At 36.0% G+C, this 23,959-nt stretch overlaps 1 protein-coding gene across 2 annotated transcripts in view; it reads right to left on the bottom strand.

The window, feature by feature from the left end:
* Positions 1-23,959, bottom strand: part of INPP4B (inositol polyphosphate-4-phosphatase type II B) — a 367,279-nt gene that overhangs the window by 198,458 nt on the left and 144,862 nt on the right. For both annotated transcript variants that reach the window (XM_077755934.1, XM_077755935.1), the window contains exons 6-8: positions 22,340-22,451; positions 13,058-13,130; positions 376-523 (exon numbers count right to left, since the gene is read on the bottom strand). In XM_077755934.1, coding sequence (XP_077612060.1) covers positions 376-523; positions 13,058-13,130; positions 22,340-22,399 — 281 coding nt within the window. In that variant the 5' untranslated portion in view covers positions 22,400-22,451. The remainder of the gene's footprint in view (positions 1-375; positions 524-13,057; positions 13,131-22,339; positions 22,452-23,959) is intronic.

Genomic DNA, 23,959 nt, shown 5'->3' with positions numbered 1-23,959 from the left:
AATAGAAACCATAAATAAGAGTCATGTATGTAAGTTTAAATTTACTAGTAGTCATATTTTAAAAGTTAAAAACGCAAGTGAAATTAATATTTTATTTAACTTCCATATACCCCAAATTTTAATATTTCACTACAAAATCAGCCTTTTGTTTGTTTGTTTATATGATAAGAATTCAAAACCTGGTGTGTATTTTACATGTAAAGAACATCTTTAATTGGACTAGTAGCATTGCAAATGATTAACAGCCATACAAGGCTAATGGCCACCAATACTGGGCAGTGAAAGTCTAGGTTTTTGTGTTATAATCATACTTTGAGAAAAAATATTTTATAGGAAAAATAATGTGAGAGACAACCATAAAGTATTTTCTCTTACCTACACAAATCTTCTTTTATGTGAAGAGAAATCAATTCCTTAGGAATATGAAAAGAAAGTATACTCTCTGACATCTGCTCCCGGATTCGCATCCACTTATTGTCAGATGTCGGAAATCTATATAATTTACACACTGGGTTCTTTAACACTGGGAGGGAAGAAAAAATAAAGGTTAATAGTTAAATTATAAATACATGCACATTAGATAAAGATCAATTAACAAAATTATTAATCAGTGTACTGTTACAATGATTGATTTGATCAAAATTTGTTTGTATCATAATTCATTAGTGCATTTGAATTTCTAAGAATTTTGTTCTTCTATCTTCTTCAGTAGCTTCTGAGATATAAAGACTTTTTTTTAAATTTTTTAAATTTATTTCTAGGAGAGAGAGAGAGAGAGAGAGAGAGTGAGCAGGGGAGGGTCAGAGAGGGAGACACAGACTCTGAAATAGGCTCCAGGCTCTGAGCTGGCAGTCAGCACAGAGCCCGACGCAGGGCTCGAACCCACGAACCGCGAGATCATGACCTAAGCGAAAGTCAGATGCTTAACTGACTAAGCCACCCAGGAGCCCCATGAGATATAAAGTCTTTATTAAATTCAAAAATAATACATCAAATTCAAATTCATAAATGGGGCTATTGTGGTTCTCTAATTTATTACCTATTAATTTCTTTCACTTTCAAAGATTTTCTTAAAGCATGTGTATTTATCAATATACATAAAATATATGTACTTACATATAATATACATGAACAATATATTTCTGAATTTTTTTTGGATCATTGTTATTCCACTTTACTCACTTATATAGCAGGTGACAACTGACATGTTATTTCATAGTATTCAAATGGCCGTACTAATAAAAATGGTTTATTTCTTAAATGCCAGAAAGGTTCCTTGGCTTATGATCCAGTGTAATTCAAATATTATATATACTTTAGTGACAGTGAGTCAATAACATACTTTCCTAATACTAGATATTACCAGAAACAAGAAAAGGAGGCTGTGAAAAAACTATATTTGTGGATGGGAAGTAATTAGGGAAGAAATAACAAGATTATGCCATCCAGAATTTTAAAAGATTTAGGGAAAAAATGGAGGGCCAGAGATTAAGATACTTTCTTCATGAGGGCAACATTTCTACCACACTCCCAAGCCATTTATTTCAGGTCAGAAATTTATTTCCATTGCTACTTAGCAATGAATGTCTTTGTTATACTTATACACCAAGGCTTAATGGGCAATATAATATCATGTCAACCATCAGTCAAATATTTATGGTTATTTGGCTCCAGTTTACTAATAAAGTCGATTAAAAACAAAATTTGATATTGAAATGGAGTATAGGTTATGTGGGCCAGGACTACTCAAAGTATAGGATAAAATTCCTTTCAAAAGTTTAGGGTTCTCTAAGACTATATCTCATTCACTACCTGGGTAAATATATAATAGCTTTCTGAACATTAAAATGAGGATCTATTCATCCATTGTTCTGCAATCATCCATTCTCAGAGGTATAGTTTATACATTGTCCTCATCAGAATTGATGACACATCAAAAATCCTGATTTCAAACATCCCATTCTTCAACAACTAGATTCAAAGCTTCCAGGATACCTACCCACCCCCTACTAACACTTAGCCAAAGTGTTCACTTTTCAAAAGCACCAACAGAAGCCAGAATATAGGAGAATATTTCCAGTATGTTGAGAGAAAATATTTAAAATCTAGAGCTGTATGCCCAGTTAAAAAATTAAAATAAAATCTAGAGTTATAGGTCCAAAGACATTATATTTTTAACATAAACATTATCTATAAGTTTTATCAATTAGATTATGTCACAGATCCATGTATAAAATTATTGTATTTATTTTCTTTTTTATTGAGGTATAATTGACATATAACATTATATTAGTTTCAGGTGTACAATGTAATCATTCAATATTTGTATACTGTACTGCAGAATGATCACCACAGTAAGTCTAGTTACTATCTATCACCATCATAGTTGTAAATGTTTTATCTTGTGATGAGAACTTTTAAGGTATATTCTTTTAATAACTTTCAGCTACAGTATTATTAACTATAGTCACCATGTTGTATATTATATCCCTAAGACTTACTATTTTATAACTGGAAATGTGTACCTTTTGACTCCTTTTACCCATTCACCCACAGCCACCCCCTACCTCTGTCAACAACTAATCTGTTCTCTGTATCCATTAGCTTGTTGTTTTTCCTTAGATTATACATATAAGAGAGGTCATATGATATTTATCTTTCTCTGTCTGACTTATCTCACTTAGTGTAATTCCCTCAAGGTCCATTCATATTGTCACAAATGACAAGATTTCATTCTTTTTTATGGCTGAGTAATATTCCATTATATATAGCTATCTATTGATGGATCAGTTAATCAATTGATAAATCAATATCACATTTTCTTTATCCATTCATCTGCTAGTGGGCACTTAAATTATTCCCATGTCTTGGCTATTATAAATAATGCCGCTATGAACACGTTGGTGCAGATACCTTTTCAGTTAGTGTTTTCATTTCCTTTGGATATATTCCCAGAAGCAGAATTGCTGGATAATATGGTAATTCTATTTTTAATTTTTTTAGGAAAATCGATATTGCTTTCCATTGCACCTACACCAATTTACATTCCTACTAACAGAGAACAAGTGTTCCCTTTTCTCTATACATCCTTTCCAGCACTTATTTCTTATTAGTTTTTTTATAATAGCCATTCCAATAGGTATGAGGTTAATAGTTCATTATGATGTTTAGTTACATTTCCCTGATGATTAGTGATATTGAACATCTTTCCATGTACTTGTTAGCCATTTTTATGTCTTCTTTGGGAAAATGTTTAGTCATATTCTCTGTCCATGTTTTAATCAGACTTTTTTTCTATTGAATTTTATGATTTCTTTATATATTTTGGATATTAGGCCTCATCAGAAATATTTTTGTCATCTGAAATATAAGTGAGCCAATAAAAGAAACTATAATATTTCATTTTCTTTTTCTTTTTTTTTCAAGTTTTTATTTAAGTTCTAGTTAGTTAAGATATACAGTAAAATTTGTTTCAGGTGTAGAATTTAGTTATTCATCACATACAACTCCCAGGGCTCATCACATGTGGCCTCCTTAATATCCATCACCCATTTAGTCCATCTCCCACCCATCTCCCTGCATCAATCTTTTGTTCTCTATACTTAAGAGTCTCTTTTGGTTTGCTTCCCTCTCTTTTTTTTCCCCTGCTCCTATGTCCATCATTAATTTTTAAAGTGACAATGTTTCAAAGATGTAAGAATTTTACTACAACCTCAATTCCATCTCTAGAATTTGAAAAGAAGAAAAAGCATGCATTGAATTCAACATAGTGTCAATCAGGTTAAACCATTAATGGGATCTCATGAATCCTAATATAGCTAACATGATCAGAAATATATATGCATTCTTTTATAATAAGACAAAAACCCAGTCTCTGAAATGTTCAAAATTTTCCTTAGTAATCTAATATTCATTACTTGGTTTATGTATACTCAGTTTATGTGATTCTTTTAAACCATTTTTTTCAAGATTATACAGAATTTTTGTATTTCCCACACTATGGTTAAGAACCCTTCATTTTTCTTGTCTTTTATAAACAATAAAGAATAGTTAATTTTAGAGAATTTGAACTAAGCTGAAAAATGTAATATTCTTCATTTCCTCAGTTATCCCAAAAGGATCCTTTCCACTTTGATTTTATTGTTTTTATTTTAATGGTCTTCAGTGTGTTTAAATATCAACCTTCACTGAAATAGCTTAAGCAGAAATCAAGGGTAGTTTATTAATGACTTCCAGAGCTCTTCTCTGATCACCTGGTACATATCAAACAAGGACTTTGTGGGAATGCTGTTGTTTTTAAAGTAAACACTTGGGACAAATTTAAAACAAAAATTCAGGCAACTTGATCAACCAAAAGAAAATCTCACTTATATCTCTCATCTAACTTTCATGTAACAGGTTCTGATCTTTTGAAATTCATAGGCCTCCAAACATTAATACTAAATCAGTATCTCAATGTAGCTATAGTGGGATCCACCTTACAACCCAATTTCATTAACAGCATTACTTATTAAACACCTACTATGTATAAAGCAAGAACATGTACTTGGTATCTTAAAATACCATAAAATGAAGTGTGACTTTAAAAATGAAAAAAATTTGGCCTTTTGTACTGCTATGCAAATTTATTGTACTGGTTAAAAGAAAAACCAGATAAGATGTTCTTCTTTTTTTTTTTTTAATTTATTTTTGAGAGACAGAGTATAAGGAGGAGGGACAGGGAGGCAGAGACAGATAGGGAGACACAGAATCTGAAGCAAGCTCCAGGCTCTGAGCTGTCAGCACACAGCCTGACGCGGTGCTCGAACCCATGAACTAGGAGATCATGACCTGAGCCAAAGTCAGGGGCTTAATTGACTGAGCCACCCAGATGCCCCAAGATGTTCTTAACTCAAAATTCTTACTGTATGGATAATGGGGAGATTTTGTCATCTTCATATAAAAGAAAGGTATATAGTATTCATGCACCAAATACTGAACAATGGATCATAAATGATGAATATTTGTGTCACTTTGTTTTAATGTTTCTTCCTGATAGAAGACACATAATTCCAACAATTCTGCACACTCATTCCAGCTGTGTGAATGAGTCCATTACTTTCAGCTCTGGCTCATCACTGATTTCAAGTTTTTCTTTATACAGGAGATGCATTTCTGACCATAATAAGAACACTAACTATCCAACATTTATTATAAATTCTTTAAAGAGACCCCGTGTGTATGCTCTTCATTTTTTTTCACTACTTTTGCAAAAACAATTGCTAAAATTATCATGTGACAGATTCTGCCAAGAGAAAAGTAGTAGAGATATTTTGGACTACATCATGGTCTTGGGATGACCCAAGAGTGAAGTTCTAAGTTGGTACAGATATTGATACATTTCGCTGAAGTCCACTCCCTATGGTGAGCACAGGAACAGAAAGCAAATGGCAGATCCCTCACACACAACAAATTGCAGCACAACTCAAATTTTTTTTTAAAAAAATGCTATGTTGTCAGGTTGGTCTCCATATAACACCTAGTGCTCATCCTCACATCCCTTCCTCCATGCCCATCTCCCCTCTTCCCCTCCCTTCCCACCCCCATGAGCCCTCAGTTTGTTCTCGGCATTCAAGAGTCTCTCATGGTTTGCTTCCCTCCCTCTCCCCCACTATTTCTCACCTTCTTCTCCCCCACAGTCCTCCGTTAAGTTCCTCCTAACCCTCCTATACATGCAAACATATGATATGTGTCCTTCTCTGCCTGACTTATTTCACTCAGCATAACACCCTCAAGTTCCATCCATGTTGCTACACATGGCCAGATTTCATTCTTTCTCATTGCCATGTAGTATTCCATCGTATAGATGAACCACATCTTCTTGATCCATTCGTCCGTTGATGGACACTTAGGCTCTTTCCATGTTTTGGCTACTGTCGAGAGTGCTGCTATGAATATTGGGGTACATGTGCTCCTATGCATCAGCACTCCTGTATCCCTTGGGTAAATTCCTAGCAGTGCTATTGCTGGGTCACAGGGGAGTTCTATTGTTAATTTTTTGACAACTCAAATTTCTATATTGTGTCTCTCAGACACTGTAGCAGGGCTTAACAAGGTATCATGCTAAGAAATTGTGAAAGCCAATCTGTCCCAATTCTGATCTATCAAAGTAAAGATGCCAAGAAAATGTTCAACCCAGCCAACACATAGATGGTTGTTCAAGTGAACTGGGGCAGAAAAGATAAACCAGAAAGATACTATAGGGATTTTTTTTTCTGTGTCTGTGTTAGAGATGTCATTTTGCAAATTTAGATTCAGGGACAAGGGAGTCATCAAAAGTCAAACACTCATTTTCTCCAGTTGTCTTTAATATATTTCTCAAGTCGAAGCTCATCTACGATTATCCTCATGAACTTTGTTGCATTCAGGAGGTGGTAGGAGTCACATATTTAAATGGAATCTGACTTTATTGGCCTTAAGCCTTAAAAAATCATTATTTTAATGTCCTGCAGATTCTTGTAGAGAATTCACTCTGTAGCTTTTAACTATGCAGTTGTTTAATAGTTTAATTATTCAACTGAATGTACATGCATTGCCTGTTCTCCAAATGCTACATTATACTTACTAAAGATAAGTCTGGGTAATGCAATTAGACACTGGCATTCCCTCATTTGTACTTGGAAATATCTTTGATTTATATACATCTGAAATGTAGGTTGGCTCTTTTTAAGACTGGATGAGAACTGAAAAACCTAAATAGAAATCGCTAAAACACCATCCTGAGCATGGTTATAGAAAAGAGATGCTAAGGAAACCTGACAGGAACACAGAAAACACAGCAAAGAGAAATCTCTACAAATAATAAAGAAAAAATAAATTGTTTAAAAAACAAACCCCTAAAAATGTTTCATTAATTTTCTGTAGATTTGTTATAAAATCTAAATTATATTATTGTTTGTGTTGTTTTTAAAGGAGAAACATAAAGAATAGAATAGAATATAGCATATTTTCTATGTTGAACAAAGTGCTGTTTCTGTGGTCTAGTCAAACCCATAAGTTCCTGGCCCTACATCTTCAATCTAAGGCCAAGAATAAGAAAACCTATTCTAGATGTCAGAATAGGACATAAAGATAATATTTGTGGCCTTTTAGTCTCTAGTTGGTGATAAATTGGTGAGTTTAGTGTATAGAATTTGGATTTTAGGTGATCAGAAAATGATTTGCTTCATTCTTTCTAGTTTGAATGATTTGCTCTGTTCATTCTAGTTGAGTCATTAAAGCAAAAGATACAACTAGGAAAGGCAGAAGGTGGCTCATATTTCATTCTGAGCAAACTGAAAGGACCTATACTTCTTTGAACTCAAGCTGTTTCTGACCAATTTCCTTCTATTGAAGGAAACTCAGCTGAGCTAGCACCTCCTCTGGGAAGCCTTCCTTGGCTTCCACCTCAACTCTCCCTACAGGTTCCTCTCCTTTTTACTTTGCATCCCCATCTCTGTCATGGTTCTTACCAGTTGTGCTATGATTATCTACTTATTGTTCCATGTCACCCATTAGAGTGTGAACTATGTGAAGCCAGGATGTTGTTTTGTTCTTGTTCACATTTATCTCCTGCACCTAGTAAAGTGCCCAGTAAACATAAACATCCCATAGAAATAAACTTCAACCTTTCAACTCAGATGCTTTCCATCACTACTTTCCCCAGAAGAACAGTTAGAGCACCAACAACTATGTGAATCAATAGGGGGAAAATGCAAGAGTGAAGAATACAATTGAAAACCTCACTTCAAGGGAGCACAAGCATCAGAATGAAGGATGAAAAGAAAAAAAAAAACAGGATTAAGAGAAAGATATCCTCATATTTGTCCACAAAGTGTTAGCTTTACTCTATCATCTTCTTGCCTTTATTTTTCTTCTAGTTTACCTAAGGTGGGCACTGGAGGAAGTAATAGACAACAGGAAGACAGCTCAAGCATTTAAGGTGTCTAAGAGATGATTCCATTGATTATTAGATAGTGAAATTCATTCTTCCATTGAAGCGACTTAACATCCTAAATATATTAGTACACAGTAATGAAAATATATGGAAATTCCAAAAGAGCAAAGTTAATGGACTCTATCACATTTGTTAACACAGCAGAGGGCAATGAAATCTGGTGAGTAAGTATAAAAGATCAAGGGCCAATACTAGAAGTCAAAATTCCCCAAATTTTACATATCAGACAATTAATACAAGGGGAAAAATCTATTTAAACTAGTGTGGGGAAAATACAACAGAGATATCTTTGCTTATATAAAATGATATCATCTAAAATCTGAAAAGGTAGTAGATTTCACAGTTCATGAATACAAGGAAAAATAAAGGGGGAAACAGGGGATTTGCCTTTTGATTGGAATTCATCAGAACTCAAAATGAGTATAGAGGGACATATTTTTGACAATATCTTAATATAATCTGAGTCACACATTGCTTTGGATGGGAGTATTAGTGAGGAGAAAATTACCCCAAAATTTGGCTCATGTGGTATTGTGAGAACCGGATAAAATCTGTGGTGTCATGTGAGGCAGAAAACATTTTTTAAAAGTAAACTGTATATCCAACGTGGGTCTCAAACTCATGAACCCAAGATCAAGAGTCACATGCAGTATGGATTGGAGGCAGAACATTTTTAAAATGAGAATTTCATAGTAATTTTTAAGGAAAGTGATAAATTATTTTATTTAAAAGCTAAATAATTAAATTTGAACATCTTTCTCATGGAGAGAGTAACAATGTTGTTTTCTGTTACCTGAAGCATAAATTGAAATAATAAGATACACTGGCTATCAGCCATTTGACAAGCATTTATTGAGTTCCTATTGGGTTCTGGCCCTGGAGATACAGAAATAAATAAGCAATGCTCCTTTCTTCTTAAGTAGCAAATGATCTAGCATCTTCTGCAATGTGGTGCATGGCTTAACCCCAATTTGAGAAAGAGAATCAAAGATACAGTGGCCTATTTTGAGAAACAGAGTGATTCATCTGTGAAGCAAGAAATGCAAACCACCAATACTTATTCTCTGAATAGGAAGGGGGCTGTATGGATTTCACATGGAGAGTGGTCCCCTCATTTTTGTTTAGACTCTATCTTACACAGTCACGGAAATCACAGCTGTCAGATATCCCGTCAATGAATATGAAGGACAGTATACACATTAATCTACAGCATGAAAGTGGTCTTTGAAGAATATGAGGGATAATTTCATGACTCAAGAAGTATGGAATTCAACCAAGGAAGATGCTGTATCAGATCTAATGCTTGCTGACAGGGGAAAACTCGCTCAAAATGTGTAGAAAATAGGAAAGCTTATGACAGGGCCCATTAGTTCCTCAGGTTTGGCATAGTAACAGAAGGGTCTAGGAGCTGAAGTGCTTGGTAGCATTATACTTTTACGAGGAGAATTGGGAGAATTGAGAATCTAGGGAGAATTATCTTTCTGACAGAATTTTAAAAAGGTATTATTTTTGCTCAGGTTTATGAAATATAAATAGCTTCTAAGAAAGACAACTGTGACAATGACAAAAAATTAATATCTGCCTCCATATGAAACTGATTAAAATAAATGTATGTATGAAATATTTCTAAAAGTAGGAAAACAGTAAATGCTGAATTATGCTACATCAGTTTCAAACATGTGAGAGCCAAACAACGAAGGCAAAGACTGTCCAGGTTAACGTGATCATTTTAAAAGCACTGATGTGCAAAGAGGCTGACCCGTGTATTCAGGTCACAGTGCTGGTGGGCAAATCTAGGCTTTGATACCAGTTTTTCTGACAGCCTGTCCAGAGCTCTTATATTAATACCACAAGAGCCTGTTTGTTGTTGTTCGGCTGCAGATAAGTCCCTCAGTTGATGTAACTTAGCAGGACAAGTGAGAGACCCAACTGCAGTTCTCTATTCCCTACCCCACCCCCCACCAACCACAAATAGTTTTAAGCTTTTCTTACTACCGTTTTGCTTAAATGAAAAAGCAAGTAACTAAAGAGGTAAATCTACTGTTTTAACAAATTTATGTTACAACTTACATAATTAGTCAAACTAAATAAGAACTTCACATTACTAATACTGTGTCTTCTAGTGTGTCTTGTTTCAGAGAATGTAAATGCAGCAGCTTAAAGGAGTGTGTTCTCCCGTTAAGCTAAAGTACTTCTAGAACTTTCTTAAGGAGTTATAAATTCTGCTCCCACCCCATCCTTTCTCTCCTTCTGCCCTCCATTCCCCAGACTCCCAACATATACATTCACCTTGCAAGGCAGCCAGAGCATGAAAAAGGTGAGAACCTAGAGAGAAGAGCTTTTTTTCTTGTTAGTCTTACAATAGATGAGTGACTCTCCTGAATTATAAATTAAACCTCTAGAGATATAAATAGAATAGTGAAGAGCTGCTATGAGATATGACATTCTCTTCCATCCACTCAATAAGTATTTCATAATTCACTGGAGGCTGGAGAATTCCATATAATACATTAATACAAAGACTTGAAAAGAATGTCAGTAGCTCTCTTTGCCTACAGATTAAAAAAGTACCACATGGGAATATAACAGATTAATACCAAAGTTGGTGAGTTTAGATAGAAAAATAAATAGAACAAAAGACGAAGGTACACACAAGCCAAAGTCATACATATTCTATACCTGCATGACGCACTTTTGCATTTTGAGCAGAAACATTTCATATAGAGTATTTAATGGCCTTTAAACATTTTTTAAAAGTCTAGCTTTTAGAACATTTGACTCTCATTTAGTCTTATCTTTCCCTAATGTAAGAAGGCTCAAAGAAAATATTTGTGGTAAATATTGCAGGTTCTGAGTATTCCTCTGGGTTGCGTGGACCAAGGACATTGAGAAATATCATTAGAGGGGCACCCGGGTGGCTCAGTCAGCTAAGTGTCCAACTCTTCATTTCAGCTCAGGTTGTGATCTCACGGTTTGTGAGTTTAAGCCCTGCATCGGGCTCTGTGTTGGCAGCACTGAGCCTACTTGGGATTCTCTCTTTCCCTTTCTCTCTACCCCTCCTCTGCTCAAGCTCTTTCTCTCTCAAAATAATTAAATAAACATTAAAAATAAAAAAAAAAAAGAAACATCATCAGAACTAAGCGAAGTTTCCCCACCCAAACTTTCACCTCCATGAAAGAAGAAAGGCCGTAATCAATCATCTTTCACTCCACTAAGTATATTTACATTGTGGAAAGTAGCTGCCTCCATCAGTTCCATGTCAGTTGCCTTTGTCATATAACAATTGATGCATTGGGAATAGTATCCTAGTCATCTGGAAGAGTTAGTATGCTTCTAAGACTCATGCCTTACAGATTTTATGGCACAAGTATGAGGAGGCACAGATTTATTTTTCACTCTGTTCCTTCTGTCTCTTCTTCCTTAGGCAATATATTTTCTTACTTAGAAAGCCATGTTTCTCTTTCTCTTTGAGATGTATATTAAACCAATCAGTATTTTAAAATGGCATTTCTTTCTCTGTGCATAAAACACTATAAGGTTCACATGTGTGAATTATTAAAAAGTTATAATTATAATATAGATGATTGTGGTGATAACCTGACTCATTCAAACTGTATTTAACATGTATTTAATATGTCTCACACTCAATTTTATTTCTCTCAATTGACATTTACTAAATTAAATAGGTTATCTGGATGCATTAAAATAAAGATTAAAGGTTTGGTCAATTTTCAGGTGGAAAATAAATGTGAGGAGGACCCTTTGAGGATATATTAGATATTTTAAGCAGCCTGAAAACTTATGAAGTACTTTTAACATCCATGGCTGGTCTAGCTGTCCGGGTAGACCCTCCACTGCTCATTACACATCCCTCTCAACATTACATCCTAAGCGAAAGGAATAAAAATGTCATTTGCTCAGAGGATAAGAAGATGCTCCTCTTCTTTGGCATAATCAATCCCTCATTCCATGCAAGTACAATTAATGACTTTTGCTACTGTTCCAATTCATGTTGAGTTCTCTGTAAGTATAAACATAGTCAAAAGGGTGGCCTTCCCTTTCTCTATCCCTATTATTAGAGGCTTCTGCCAATGAAAGGCAGCTAATAGTTCAGCAGTTATACATTAAGAAGCCTCTGAAATTTGGTATCATTCACTAAGCTGATTATTATGCTATCTATGTCATTGTTTAAATGTACGACATGGCAGGGGTAGAAAAATATTAAGGCTTATTCTATTGTTACAGCAACTTGTCAATTAATGGCTCTTTGGTAATCGCATGGCCTACTAATTAAGAGCAAAGGCCTGGGGATTAAAGCCAGATTTAAATTCTGGACCTGATATCTGCCAGGTAGGTGCCCTTGACCGATTTCTTCATTTGTAAATTGAGGATCATGACAGTGTCTTTTTCATAGCACAGGTCAGAAGGCAAGACATATGAGGCATTTAGCCTGCTGCTTGTCACTATAATAGTCATTGTTTACTATTATTAGTGGTAACATAATTTACATTATCACAAAAATTATTTCCACAATTTACTATACATATTATCACAATTTAACTAGTACTGTAAGTCTCAATTTTACTTGCAAGGTTATCACTTAACACATGGTTCAGTACCTTGTTGAAATTCAAATATATTACTATAAGTAACACATTATATACATATATACTCCAGGAATGTACAAATGTGTATATGACTTTTTCCTACTGAACCCATATATCTACGGTTTTAACAACTTTGTTTTGAACTCTATAATTAGAAAGTCAAACTAAATAAGAGCTTCATATTTCTAATGCTTACTGTCTTCTAATGTGTTTTGCTTCAGATAATACAAATTCCAAAGCTAAAAGAAATTTGTTTTGCCATACAGCCACAGTATTTTTATATCTTTCTTATGGAACTGTCAACTGTATTCTCCCTCCACTGATGAGGATTACTTCTCATGATTACAAATTCATTTACTAACTGTTTGCAAACAATTCTGTGAGGATGCTGCCCACGTTCAGTATTGAGTTCATGGGAAATTAAAATTTACGTTTATATGAAACGAATGTCAGTTTCCCAAACTGCAGTACATACCTGCATTCAAAAAAGGTAAGTTATCTTTCCCGTTCACACTTTCTGGGGCTGTACATTCACACACCAGTGCACACTAGGAAAGAATAAAAGAAAAAAACAAAACATATTTGAAAATTAGGAAATTGAGAAATGAAACGATTCCATGTTGTTTGCAAAACATGAGGCTACGTACATGGTTTCCAGAAGTTTTGAACAAGACACTTTTGTAAAACTATTTTCAGCTTTATCTTGACTATGAAGCCTGTTTAACTTGTGATTATTTACATGTATATATAAAATGATTGAATCACAAAATTATAGACTATATCTTGGTTCTAGTTAAAAACTACTTAGGAAAGAAAGTAAAAAGTGGAAAAGGATTTCCCCTTTACACATGCTCCTAGTACAGCAAATCACATTTGACATGCTGAATGGTTTTATATTTCTTTCACCTGGGATAGTTTGGGATCAATAAAAAGCAAATTATTTTCTAGGTTTGAAGGAAGGGCAGCTTCAAATAAAAGAAAAAATATGATGAAGCATCAAATGACATAAGGCAAAAGGAGATTTTCATCTCTGGCAAAACAATGTAAACACATGTTCATCAGGTATGAGGAAAATTTATAAATAAGTTGATCTCTGATTTATAAATAAGTAATTTGTAAATAAGCTGATCCAAAGGTCATGAGTCTATTAATCTATGATTAGTAGGTTAAGGTCATGAGCTTTTACAGAGCCAACACTGCTCTGGACAGAGAAGAAACAAAGAAGAGCACATAGTCATGTTCCTAGTGAGTGAAGCATGTGTGGGCAACAACATCTCAGACAATGTAGCATTAAGCGAGAACCTCCCCCCACCCCTTTCAGCTTTCTATGAAACTGGAATTAACAGAGGAAGCAACTCTTCTGGACCCATGATGTTGGTAAGAGACCTATTGTCACACAGACTGACACCAGCATCACTAACATTTGTTTCTTCAAACGAGTTCCCTTCTATCTCTAGCCAATAAAGGGGTATGGTAGTTCGAGGAAAGAGGAGAGTGAATTTTTAGAGCGAGTATATCAGACATAAACAAATAAATGCAAATAAAAACAAAGGAAAACTCAAAAACCAGAAACTTCTTTGGTGAGTTCTTAGGGAAGCAGACTTTGCTCAAGAGAATCCAAGGGCCTCAAGAGACCCCAGGATGGTGTATCAAGATTGCCTGAGCTATTTCCTGTTTCCCTACACCCTACCTTCTCCAGGTACTGGTCCCCTTGGGGAATCATGGCCACTGAGGTCACTGTTAATGATGTAACATATGTCTGTCAAGCATTTTGAGAGGAAAGACAAGTAACTTAAAAGACTGATTTAAATGTTACTTCTGTATTTGTATAATCCACCACTTATCCCTCCATCATAATATTCATCACTTAGGAAATTTCTTGATGGGGAAAAATGTGATCTCATAATTTCTTTGGTGCTTCTATTGAGGTATAGTTTACTAAAGAAACGAAAAAACTGCAAACAGCTCTAAAAATTTGTTGTTCTCTAAATCATTTTCCTGACCAAACCAGAACTCAGATGTGATCCTTTCTTTTAATCCATAGTTATTTAGAAAATTCACTTTCCAAATCACTAGAGCAATGTGCAATGATGCTTGAACATACTTAGAATTCTTTATTTCTCTTATTTCCAATATTTCTTCTACTCTTTTCAGCCCATGTAGAGCTGTTAAAATAATCTTTCATAAACATTATATTTATCATACCAGTGCTCTGCTCAAAAATGTATAATGGTTATTTACCGTCCAATCAAATTCAATATCTCAGACTCATGTTCAAATCCTTTCATGATTTGTCACTGATACCCTTCCACATAATAACTAGCTATCAGCCATCCTCTTTTCAAAAAAAGGGTTATCATCCACAATATAATTCATAGGAATGGTTTGGATTAAACCCTTTTAGTGAAGAAGTCCATAATTCATAGGGATCAGGCTATTACTTGAGAAACTGTTTCTCTACATGGAAAGAGCCCTGTCTCTTCATAATCAAAATCAACTTTTTGTTTCCTAACCGAAGCCCTATATCAGTTTTCCAAATGGACACAGAAATATAGCTTTCGTACATCTGTATCTTCTATCCACACTGGAAGGCAGATACTTAGGCTAATTTTAACCTAATAACATTCTTATTTTGCAACTTTTATTGTATTTAAAATCTTTACTATTCAGAATGCTCTCAAGATCTAAATCCTTGGAGCATAACAAGAAATATCCAATAAATATTTACTAAATTGATAAACATTTTTATATTCAGACTCAGTAATTATTTTCTTCAATTGTTTCTTGAGTGTACTGTCTGTGCCATTATTTAAATTGTGAGTTTTTGAAGCCAAGAACCAAATTCCTTATTCATTCTATTTTATTTAATTTTTTATAGTTGACCCTAGAATTGTTTTTCCACTGTGCTAGGTGCTACAGAGATTGCAAAGATTAAAATAGTGTAGACTCTGTGTTTAAGGAGGCTCCAGCTATATATACTGTGTGTTGCTATCATTCTGATGGATATTTTCAGTGTTACACACTTATGGGTGCTCTCAGTGTAACAACTTCATATCTGTGATTCTGAGCAGGAATAACAAGCACCTCATGCTTTTTGTACCACCATAGCAGCATAAGCCTAGTGATTTTGATGAGTGCTTTAAAAAGCATCATCTGCTGGTGAAGAAGAAGAAACATAAGATATATAAAATTCTTGGAGCTTTATGATTTTGGGTATCAACTAACATACCAATTTGCCATGCACTGGGCTAGAAAATGAACCAAATTGTAGGGACAATGATCATGAAGGACACAAAGACAAGACTCCTTGGCAAAAGCTCTTTCACATTTGTTAGCGTATTCCTTAAATCATGGTTGCCTAAGTTTGTTCTGGAGCGTCCTGGAGTCCTTGATAACTTTGTCTTTGCATCCTCTGCAGCACCTAGCACAGGGTGAAGATAAAATCATTTTCATTATACTACTGAAACACTATTTGTCTGCTTCTCTCTTTCTCTTACAAGCATACAGTAGAATTTTCCAGAGGTCCTATTATATAGTCATTTGACGGCTAATCATATGTGTGCTTGTGTACTCTTCTGTTTTAAACATTTATCATTTGAATTTCTAATACGATAAATGTCTATAGATATAAGTAAGCAAAATCTTAATACAGTAAATATCAACAGATAAAATCCACATAAATACAAATTTTAAGAGTGTATAACATGTGAACTGCTACGCTTTCATGACCTTATTCAGCCTCATGGTTTAAATACTATCCAAGTACCATCTGATTACTTACAAATAATATTTCTGGCTTGGACATTTCACACGAATTTCAGATTCAAACCTCCAACTGCCTCCATACATCTACACTTGGATGTCTAAGAGGAATCTCGAAGTTAACATCTCAAAATCTCTGGTCGTCCTGCAGCCGGTCCTCTCACTTTTCCTTATCACTAAAACTGGTAATTCTGTTCTTTGGCTTTACTTTGTACCTGGAGTCTGGCCACGTTTCAGTTTCTCTATCAATACCACCCTGATTCAACTCATCTGCATTTCTATCTTGAATCTTTGCAGTAAACAGCCTCCATTCTTCTGTCCTTCTTTTCAGGCCATACTCAACACAGTGAATCATACCATTTTACATCTATATTAAAGAATCCTCAACTGTAGTTACATTCAGTTCGAGTCTAATGGCCTATAAGGGAGTGTACAGTCTGTGCCCCTGCCTATGGACCTCATCCTCCACTCCTACCACTTCCTCTTGAACCCCCGATTCCAGTCACACTAGCCTTCTCGCTGGTCTTTTAATACTACAGGCACACTGCCACCTCAGGGCCTTTGCTCTTGCTGTTCGCTCTACCTAGAATTTTTGTTCCTCTCAGATATCCACGTCTTGTTCCCTCATTTCCTGGTTGTTTCAGGTCATATATCATATTAACAGTGAGTCTACCCATGATCGTCCAGGATAAAATGGCCACAGCCCACACTCCCTAGTCTCTGCACCTTTTTTTTTTTTTAAATAGAATATAGTACCATCTGATCAACAATATATTGTTTGTTTATTTTGTTATTGTTCATTTCCCTAGAAGGCAGCATCTGTGTCTATTTGGCTTATTGCTGAATATCCAGAACTTAGTAGAATGCCTATGTCACAGAAGGTAATATTGTTTGATGAATGACAACTATTTATGTCTGCAAATATCTTATAAGGTAAGTTAAGTCAGTTATATTATTTTCAATTTTATATTTGGGATGGGAATTTTCAAGATGGCCCTTAGCTATCCAAGCAGTCTACCTTTTCCCTGACCATGGCTAATGAATGTCTTATTAAAACACTGCTTCAAAATATAGGGGCAAAATAACCTGAGAAAAGCAGCAGGTCATCAAGATATCAGTTAGACAAGGTAAGCAGTACAAAGATATCATCTCTGTCACTGTCATAAATAAGTAAGGCTTTTCTTTCCTGTTGTAGAAATCACCACTACTTTGATCATTTTTAGTATGTGAATGTGCACAATATATGTGCCTATATACATATTCAAATATAATACAGACATTAAACAAAAAGGAGAGACAAGGCAGGACTCAGACCCAGCAAAGCCCCACTGGAGAATGCCTATTAACATCCTATCCTGGCAAGAAGCCAAGGCCCCTCAGGGGCAGGGCAAAGAGGAGGACTATAAATGTCTCGCTTGATCTTATTGGCTGTTACTTATATGGGTTTTCTCACCTATTACCTGATTTGATTCTTTTGCTTCCTCATTTTCCTTTCCCTGGTAGGATATTTTTCCTTGACTATTTAATTCAAAGGTTGTTTTTAAAAACGTTATTCTTCTTTCCTTCATAATTCTATACTCTTCACTGCATCCTCCCTCCAGTCTTTATTTGTGGACTGATCACTTTGTACACAGCATTACATCAAATATAATAGTATCCCTTCTAAGGAGACAATTTTGGATTTTATTTCTTCAAGGTAAAATTAACTTCAATTACTTATTCAACTCATTTTCCCTGTGCCAGGCTCCCTGTGCCCTGTACCTTTCTCTCATGAAGTTTAATTCTAGTGAGAAAAATAGACAATAAATGATATAAATAAAATATACATGACATTGGACAGTGGTACGTACTAGGGACAAAAATAATGTAGACAAAGGAGATAGGAGGCCTGGAAATCTGGATACAGGGCAGAGAAGGCAAAATGAGAAGGTGACATTTTGCACAAAAGACCAGAAGGAAATGAGGGAATGAAGCACATGGTTACCCGGGAAAAACTACAAAGGCAGACTGAAAAACAAGATGAAGGACCTGAGTTGGAAATGTACGTGGAATGTGTAATAAACAGCCAAGAAGCTAATGAGGCTAGATCAAAGTGAGCAAGGAAGAGAAGTAGAGGATGACGTGAAGAAAGTTAGGGAGGCCAATACACTAAAAGGATTTAGGTTTGCACTTTCAGGGAGTTGAGTGGTCATTAGAGGAATGACATGTTTTGTGCTGTATTTTAATAAGTGCTCTACTAAGAGTAGACTATGATGATGGGGGTATCAGGGAGGAAGAAGGGACATTTAAGAGACTACTGTAAAATGTATGTGACAGACAATGTTGTAAGACTGAAGGGCTCACAAGTCATTTGGTTCTGGATTTATTTAAAAGTCAGAGTCAGGGCGCCTGGGTAGCTCAGTCGGTTAAATATCAGACTCAATTTCAGCTCAGGTCATGATTTCATGGTTTGTGAGTTCAAGCCCATGTCAGGCTCTGTGCTGACAGTGTGGAGCCTGCTTAGGATTTTCTCTCTCCCTATCTCTCTGCCCCTACCTTGCTAATGCTCTCTCTCTCTCTCTTGCTCTTTCTCTCTCAAAAATAAATAAATAAACCTTAAAAATGCAATAAACTTGTAAATATAAAAACATAACTTAAAAAAAGTCAGAGTCAACAGAATTTGCTAACAGGTTTTGAGTATGAGAGGAAGAAATGAGTCAAAGACAACTCCAAATATTAAAAAATAATTTGGATGCCTAATGCAATATTTCACTTACTATATGAGCTTTGTAAAATGTGGTTACTATTTTGTTTGTGAATTTTTCTTTCTCTAGCTATGGGATTCTAACACTTTGCCCTCTGTTACTATGCATGTACATAAAAAATACAAGTTTGAACCAGTGTGATATGGTGAATGACTCTCTGAACAATCTTTGCTTAATGAGAACTATAGAGTAATAATATGATTTGAGGAAACAAGTAAGTTAATAGGAAAGAGCAGAGTTTGGATTTCCATTTATATTTTATCCCATGCTCTGGAGGTTATATGAGATTAAAGATTCACATGTAGTATTTTATGTCAGGATTATTGTTATGAACTGGATTATGTTCCTTAAAATTAATTACGTTGAGCCCCAATACCCAATGGGACCATATTTAGAGATGCCCTTTATAGAGGTAATTAAAGTTAGATAAGATGATAAGAGTGGGGTTCTAATCCTATAGGGCTGGTGTCCTTATAAGAGATTCCAGAGCTTGCTGTCTCTGTGCACACGTGCCGAGGAAAGGACACAGTAAGAAGTCTGTAAGCCAAGGAGAGAGTTCCCACCAAGAACTAAGTCATCTGGCACATTGATCTGGGACTTCCTAGCCTCCAAAACTGTGACAAAATAAGTTTTTGTTGTTTTAAGCTCTTCAGTCTGTGGTATTTTATTATGGAAGCCCATGCTGATAAAACAGGTGTTAATCTTTTATCTACTTCAATATACAAGAGAGATCATCTGTGTCACTTACCCACATAATTCTAGTCCTGCTAGTTTTACTTTGTTCTCCACCATTCATGCAAAGTAGGGGTGGGGGGAGTTGTTTTAGAGATAACTTCTATTTCAGTTACTTTGCCTTTTCATATGTTTCTGTCATTCATGACTTAAGTCACTATTAGTGGATTCTGTTAATACACTTCATATAGATTTTGACTTAGCACATTTATCTTTTCATATTAGTCATAGTTTTAGTCATTCACGACTCACATCACCATTTGTAGATTGTGTTAAAACACCTCATACAGATTTTGATTTAGCAGATCTGCAAAGGAGTCCCTGTATTTGCATTTCTAACAAACACCCCAGAAAATTCTGATCATGCTTTGTAAACCCCTGAGATAAAGTTATTTCCATGTAATTCTTCTGAATGTTGTGCCTAGTGAACATCACTACGTGTTTTTCGCTGAATCATGAGTATTCCAAAGGACTGCCGGCAGTATTTCTAATAACCTTATTAAAAATTCACAAATGGTCAATCTTTACTAAGAACCCAGACAGTACTGAACTAATGCCAACAATGATTAGCACATTTACTGTTTTAGTTAACTTACAATTTGTACACGGTATGTGCTGACACTGCCACCTCCTATTTCCAGAACAGTTCAGTTAAGTCTTTTCAAGTTCACATTACTAAGTCAGAAACATTATGTGGGGCTTTGGGGAGTTGTATTCCTGGGTATCTAGTTCTCCGTTTATGAGAAGAGTATGATTTAATTTGTACTATCTCATTATAGCAACACAGTACAAGAGTCAGGGGGTGGGCAAGCTTTGAGGAAACTAGAGAGGTGGCTAGTAATAGACTCGGAACAGACAAAACAGTCCTCCTTTGAAAGGGGAAGTGTGTCTGCTACTGGTCTCCTGGCGTACTTCCACAGGACCAGCAGGATTATCTGTCTATTTCTGTTCTCAGTCCCCCGCTTGGCCTCAAATCTTTCCTTCTTAATCTTGATACAAGCATTCATGTGGTGGTGACTAATATGAGTTTTATACAGAACTCCAAAGGAAACATGGATTGAGTGAAGGGGTCCCATAATTGGGGTCTCAGGTACACACATCCTAAGAGCCACAACTGGGGTTTTGAATAAAAAGATCTTTTATTATTATTATTATTAATTATTATTATTTATTTCTAGGAGAGAGAGAGAGAGACAGCGTGAGCAGGGGAGGGTCAGAGAGAGAGGGAGACACAGACTCTGAAACAGGCTCCAGGCTCGGAGCTGGCAGTCACCACAGAGCCCAATGCGGGGCTCGAACCCACAAACCGCGAGATCATGACCTAAGCGAAAGTCGGACGCTTAACCGACTAAGCCACCCAGGCGCCCCATTGAATATACAGATCTTAAGAGGATCTGCTGCAAAACTCACGATAGCCCTCTCATCGTCACGCAAATTGATTCACGCTTTGGGCCTCCTTGGAATATTTTCATGATTTTTGATATTTTTTGAGGGAGAGTAGGGGAACAGAGACGAACAAGGCTCACTGCAGCAGGTAAGACCCACGTTCATTTTAGAGCAAGAATAATATTCTTTTGAGGGCAGTCTTGGGTTTCTTTTATAAAGTTAAGAATCTGTTGTATTAGATAAACACCATTTCCCATGTAGATGTTTCCTCAGCACCCAAAATCAAATCTGCTCCTAGATAAGGGACACTAAGCCAGAAAGTAAGTCACTAAAGGTCTTCTCATTAGAAAACACTTACGTACGAAAAGGTAGGAATTATAGTATATATACAAACTCTTTCCTGAAAAAACTCAGTCTGTAAGTCTATCCACTGTGCCTCACTCAGTAAGGTAGGCAATTGCATTCCTAAGACAGGAATTTAAACGAATTCTTATATTAAACTTATCTTTCTTAGATAAAAGAAAGTAAAAATCCTGGACACCTATTGATATGCACTGGGGACCTTTATCCTCAGCTTCAAGGAAGCTGTTTCACCTCCATCTGGCATTGCCCCTCCTCCAAAGCTGCCCCTTCCATGTTATGCTATTTCTACTTCTCTCCCTGCAATTTCATCAGGCACAACATTATCATATCTGCTCTCCTTCACATAAAAATGAAATCTAAATTCAACCTGCATCTCTTTCTAAAGAGGGTTTTGAGAGTAGAGAAGTGGCTACTTTTGGCAGTAGCCCTCCCAGAATCTTCTGTGCATTGCACTTAGGGTTAATTAGGGCAGAATGCAACAGTGATCAATACTTTTGTTCCAGATGTAAGAGGAGGCAGTGTCAACACAGGAGCCAGGGCGAAGAAGAAGGAGTTTCTGAATGGCGCATGGCTTTGCATAGTTCCGTGCAAATGGACCCTTTGGTTTGGTGGATGAAACATGCTTCTGGCACTCCAATTCCAGAGCCGATTTCTCATTTTGCTTTTAAATAATGAGATTTCATACTGCACATACATGTTGATAATTCAGGCATCTGGCAAAACTGATCATTTCTAATTTAATTTGTGCTTTGAGCTGACTGAGACCCTACCTTTTGTCCCTGCACATCTGTCGTGATGTGGTCGGCTTCCCCATCCTCAGTCTCCCCCATCTTCACGACACTGACTTCTATGGTGCCAACAACTTTGCCACCATCTGAAGTTCTGCAACCAAAAAGAAATGAAATGCAAAGGTAAGATTCTTTTCTCTACCGAAAGTCTGTTCAAACATGTTGTTTCTGAAAACCACAAATATTGCTATTTACCTTTATTGGTTTTAGTTAAACAGATCTGCAGTAAAAAACATCAAAACATGTTCATAGTGTTGGTGCTATTTTACTTTCAAAAAAACAAGGTGACCATAAACTTGTGAGGTAAGTTTATGGACTGTCAAAAGCTACCTCATGAAGGGGAAACCTCCTCCCAGCTCTTAGGAGTGGACACGAATATCATGGACTGTGTCCTGTTTGGCAACACCACATCCCCACAACGGCACAAACCGTGGCTCCTCCACACCGACTGCATGTGATGGTGTGCAAATCTGTTACAGAAACTACAGTTGAATAAAATAGAAGAGAGTATAAGCATCCCTATATTCCTCTCTGAGTGGACCACTGGCCACAAAATCTGATTCTGTGCCTTTTCCTTAACATAATTTTCCTTTTTTAAAAAATTATTTTTAATGTTTATTTATTTTTAAGAGAGAGAGAGAAAGAGATGGAGTGCGAGTCGGGGAGGGGCAGAGAGAGAGGGAGACACAGAGTCGGAAGCAGGCTCCAGGCTCTGAGCTGCCAGCACAGAGCCCTACTTAGGGCTCAAAATCACATGATCTCAGGTGAGGTCATGATCTGAGCCAAAGTCAGACATTTAACCGACCGAGCCACCAAGGTGCCCTTCATTTTTCTTTCTAAGAGACCAGGTAAAGGAGATTCTCTCCCAGTAAACATAAGAAACTTAAGGTACGTGCAGAGCAGAAATTAATGATAGAGATAATTAGGTGCAACCCATAACTTAATCAAATAAAGAATCAGACTCAAAAAGATGGAAAGTCTCATCTAAGACACAAAATGGTGAGGTGCCTAGGTGGCTCAGTCAGTTAAGTGCCAGACTTCAGCTCAGGTCATGATCTCACAGTTTGTGGATTTGACTCCCATATCAGCTCTGTGTTGACAAACTCAGAGTCTGGAGCCTGCTTCCGACTCTGTGTCTCCCTCTCTCTCTGCCCTTCTCCTACTCGCTCTCTGTCTCTTTCTCTCTCAAAACTAAATAAACATTAAGGAAAGAAAATGGCAAAACCAGAAATCCAGGTTTCTGTCTTCTTCAAATCTGTTGGTCATTGAAAAACTTCTCTATTTAATGACGATGATAATTTTATTGTTAAGATTTTCATCATCATTAACATCTTCAACACATGAATTTTCTGATTAACAATAATGAATTGTAAAAATAAAATTGACCATCCTTTAAGATTCTCTAACTTCTTTTCCTGGACAAGAAAATATATAGAATAAATGGTGCCATCATGCCATGGGAACAGTGTGACACATAATGATATTTTCCCCTTGAATCTTATTTTGAAAATAGGTAGCAAGCCACCTCATAGGCATGAAATTTTGCTATAACTTATTTCTAAGTCTAACTGACTAACAGAAATGCAATGCTTCATTTCCTTC

The sequence above is a fragment of the Crocuta crocuta genome, unplaced genomic scaffold (assembly GCF_008692635.1).
Source record: "Crocuta crocuta isolate KB4526 unplaced genomic scaffold, BGI_CrCroc_1.0 scaffold112, whole genome shotgun sequence".
Taxonomy (NCBI): Eukaryota; Metazoa; Chordata; class Mammalia; order Carnivora; family Hyaenidae; genus Crocuta; species Crocuta crocuta.
The sequence above is the reverse complement of the archived record's forward strand: the minus strand, read 5'-3'. Positions and strand labels throughout refer to the sequence as shown.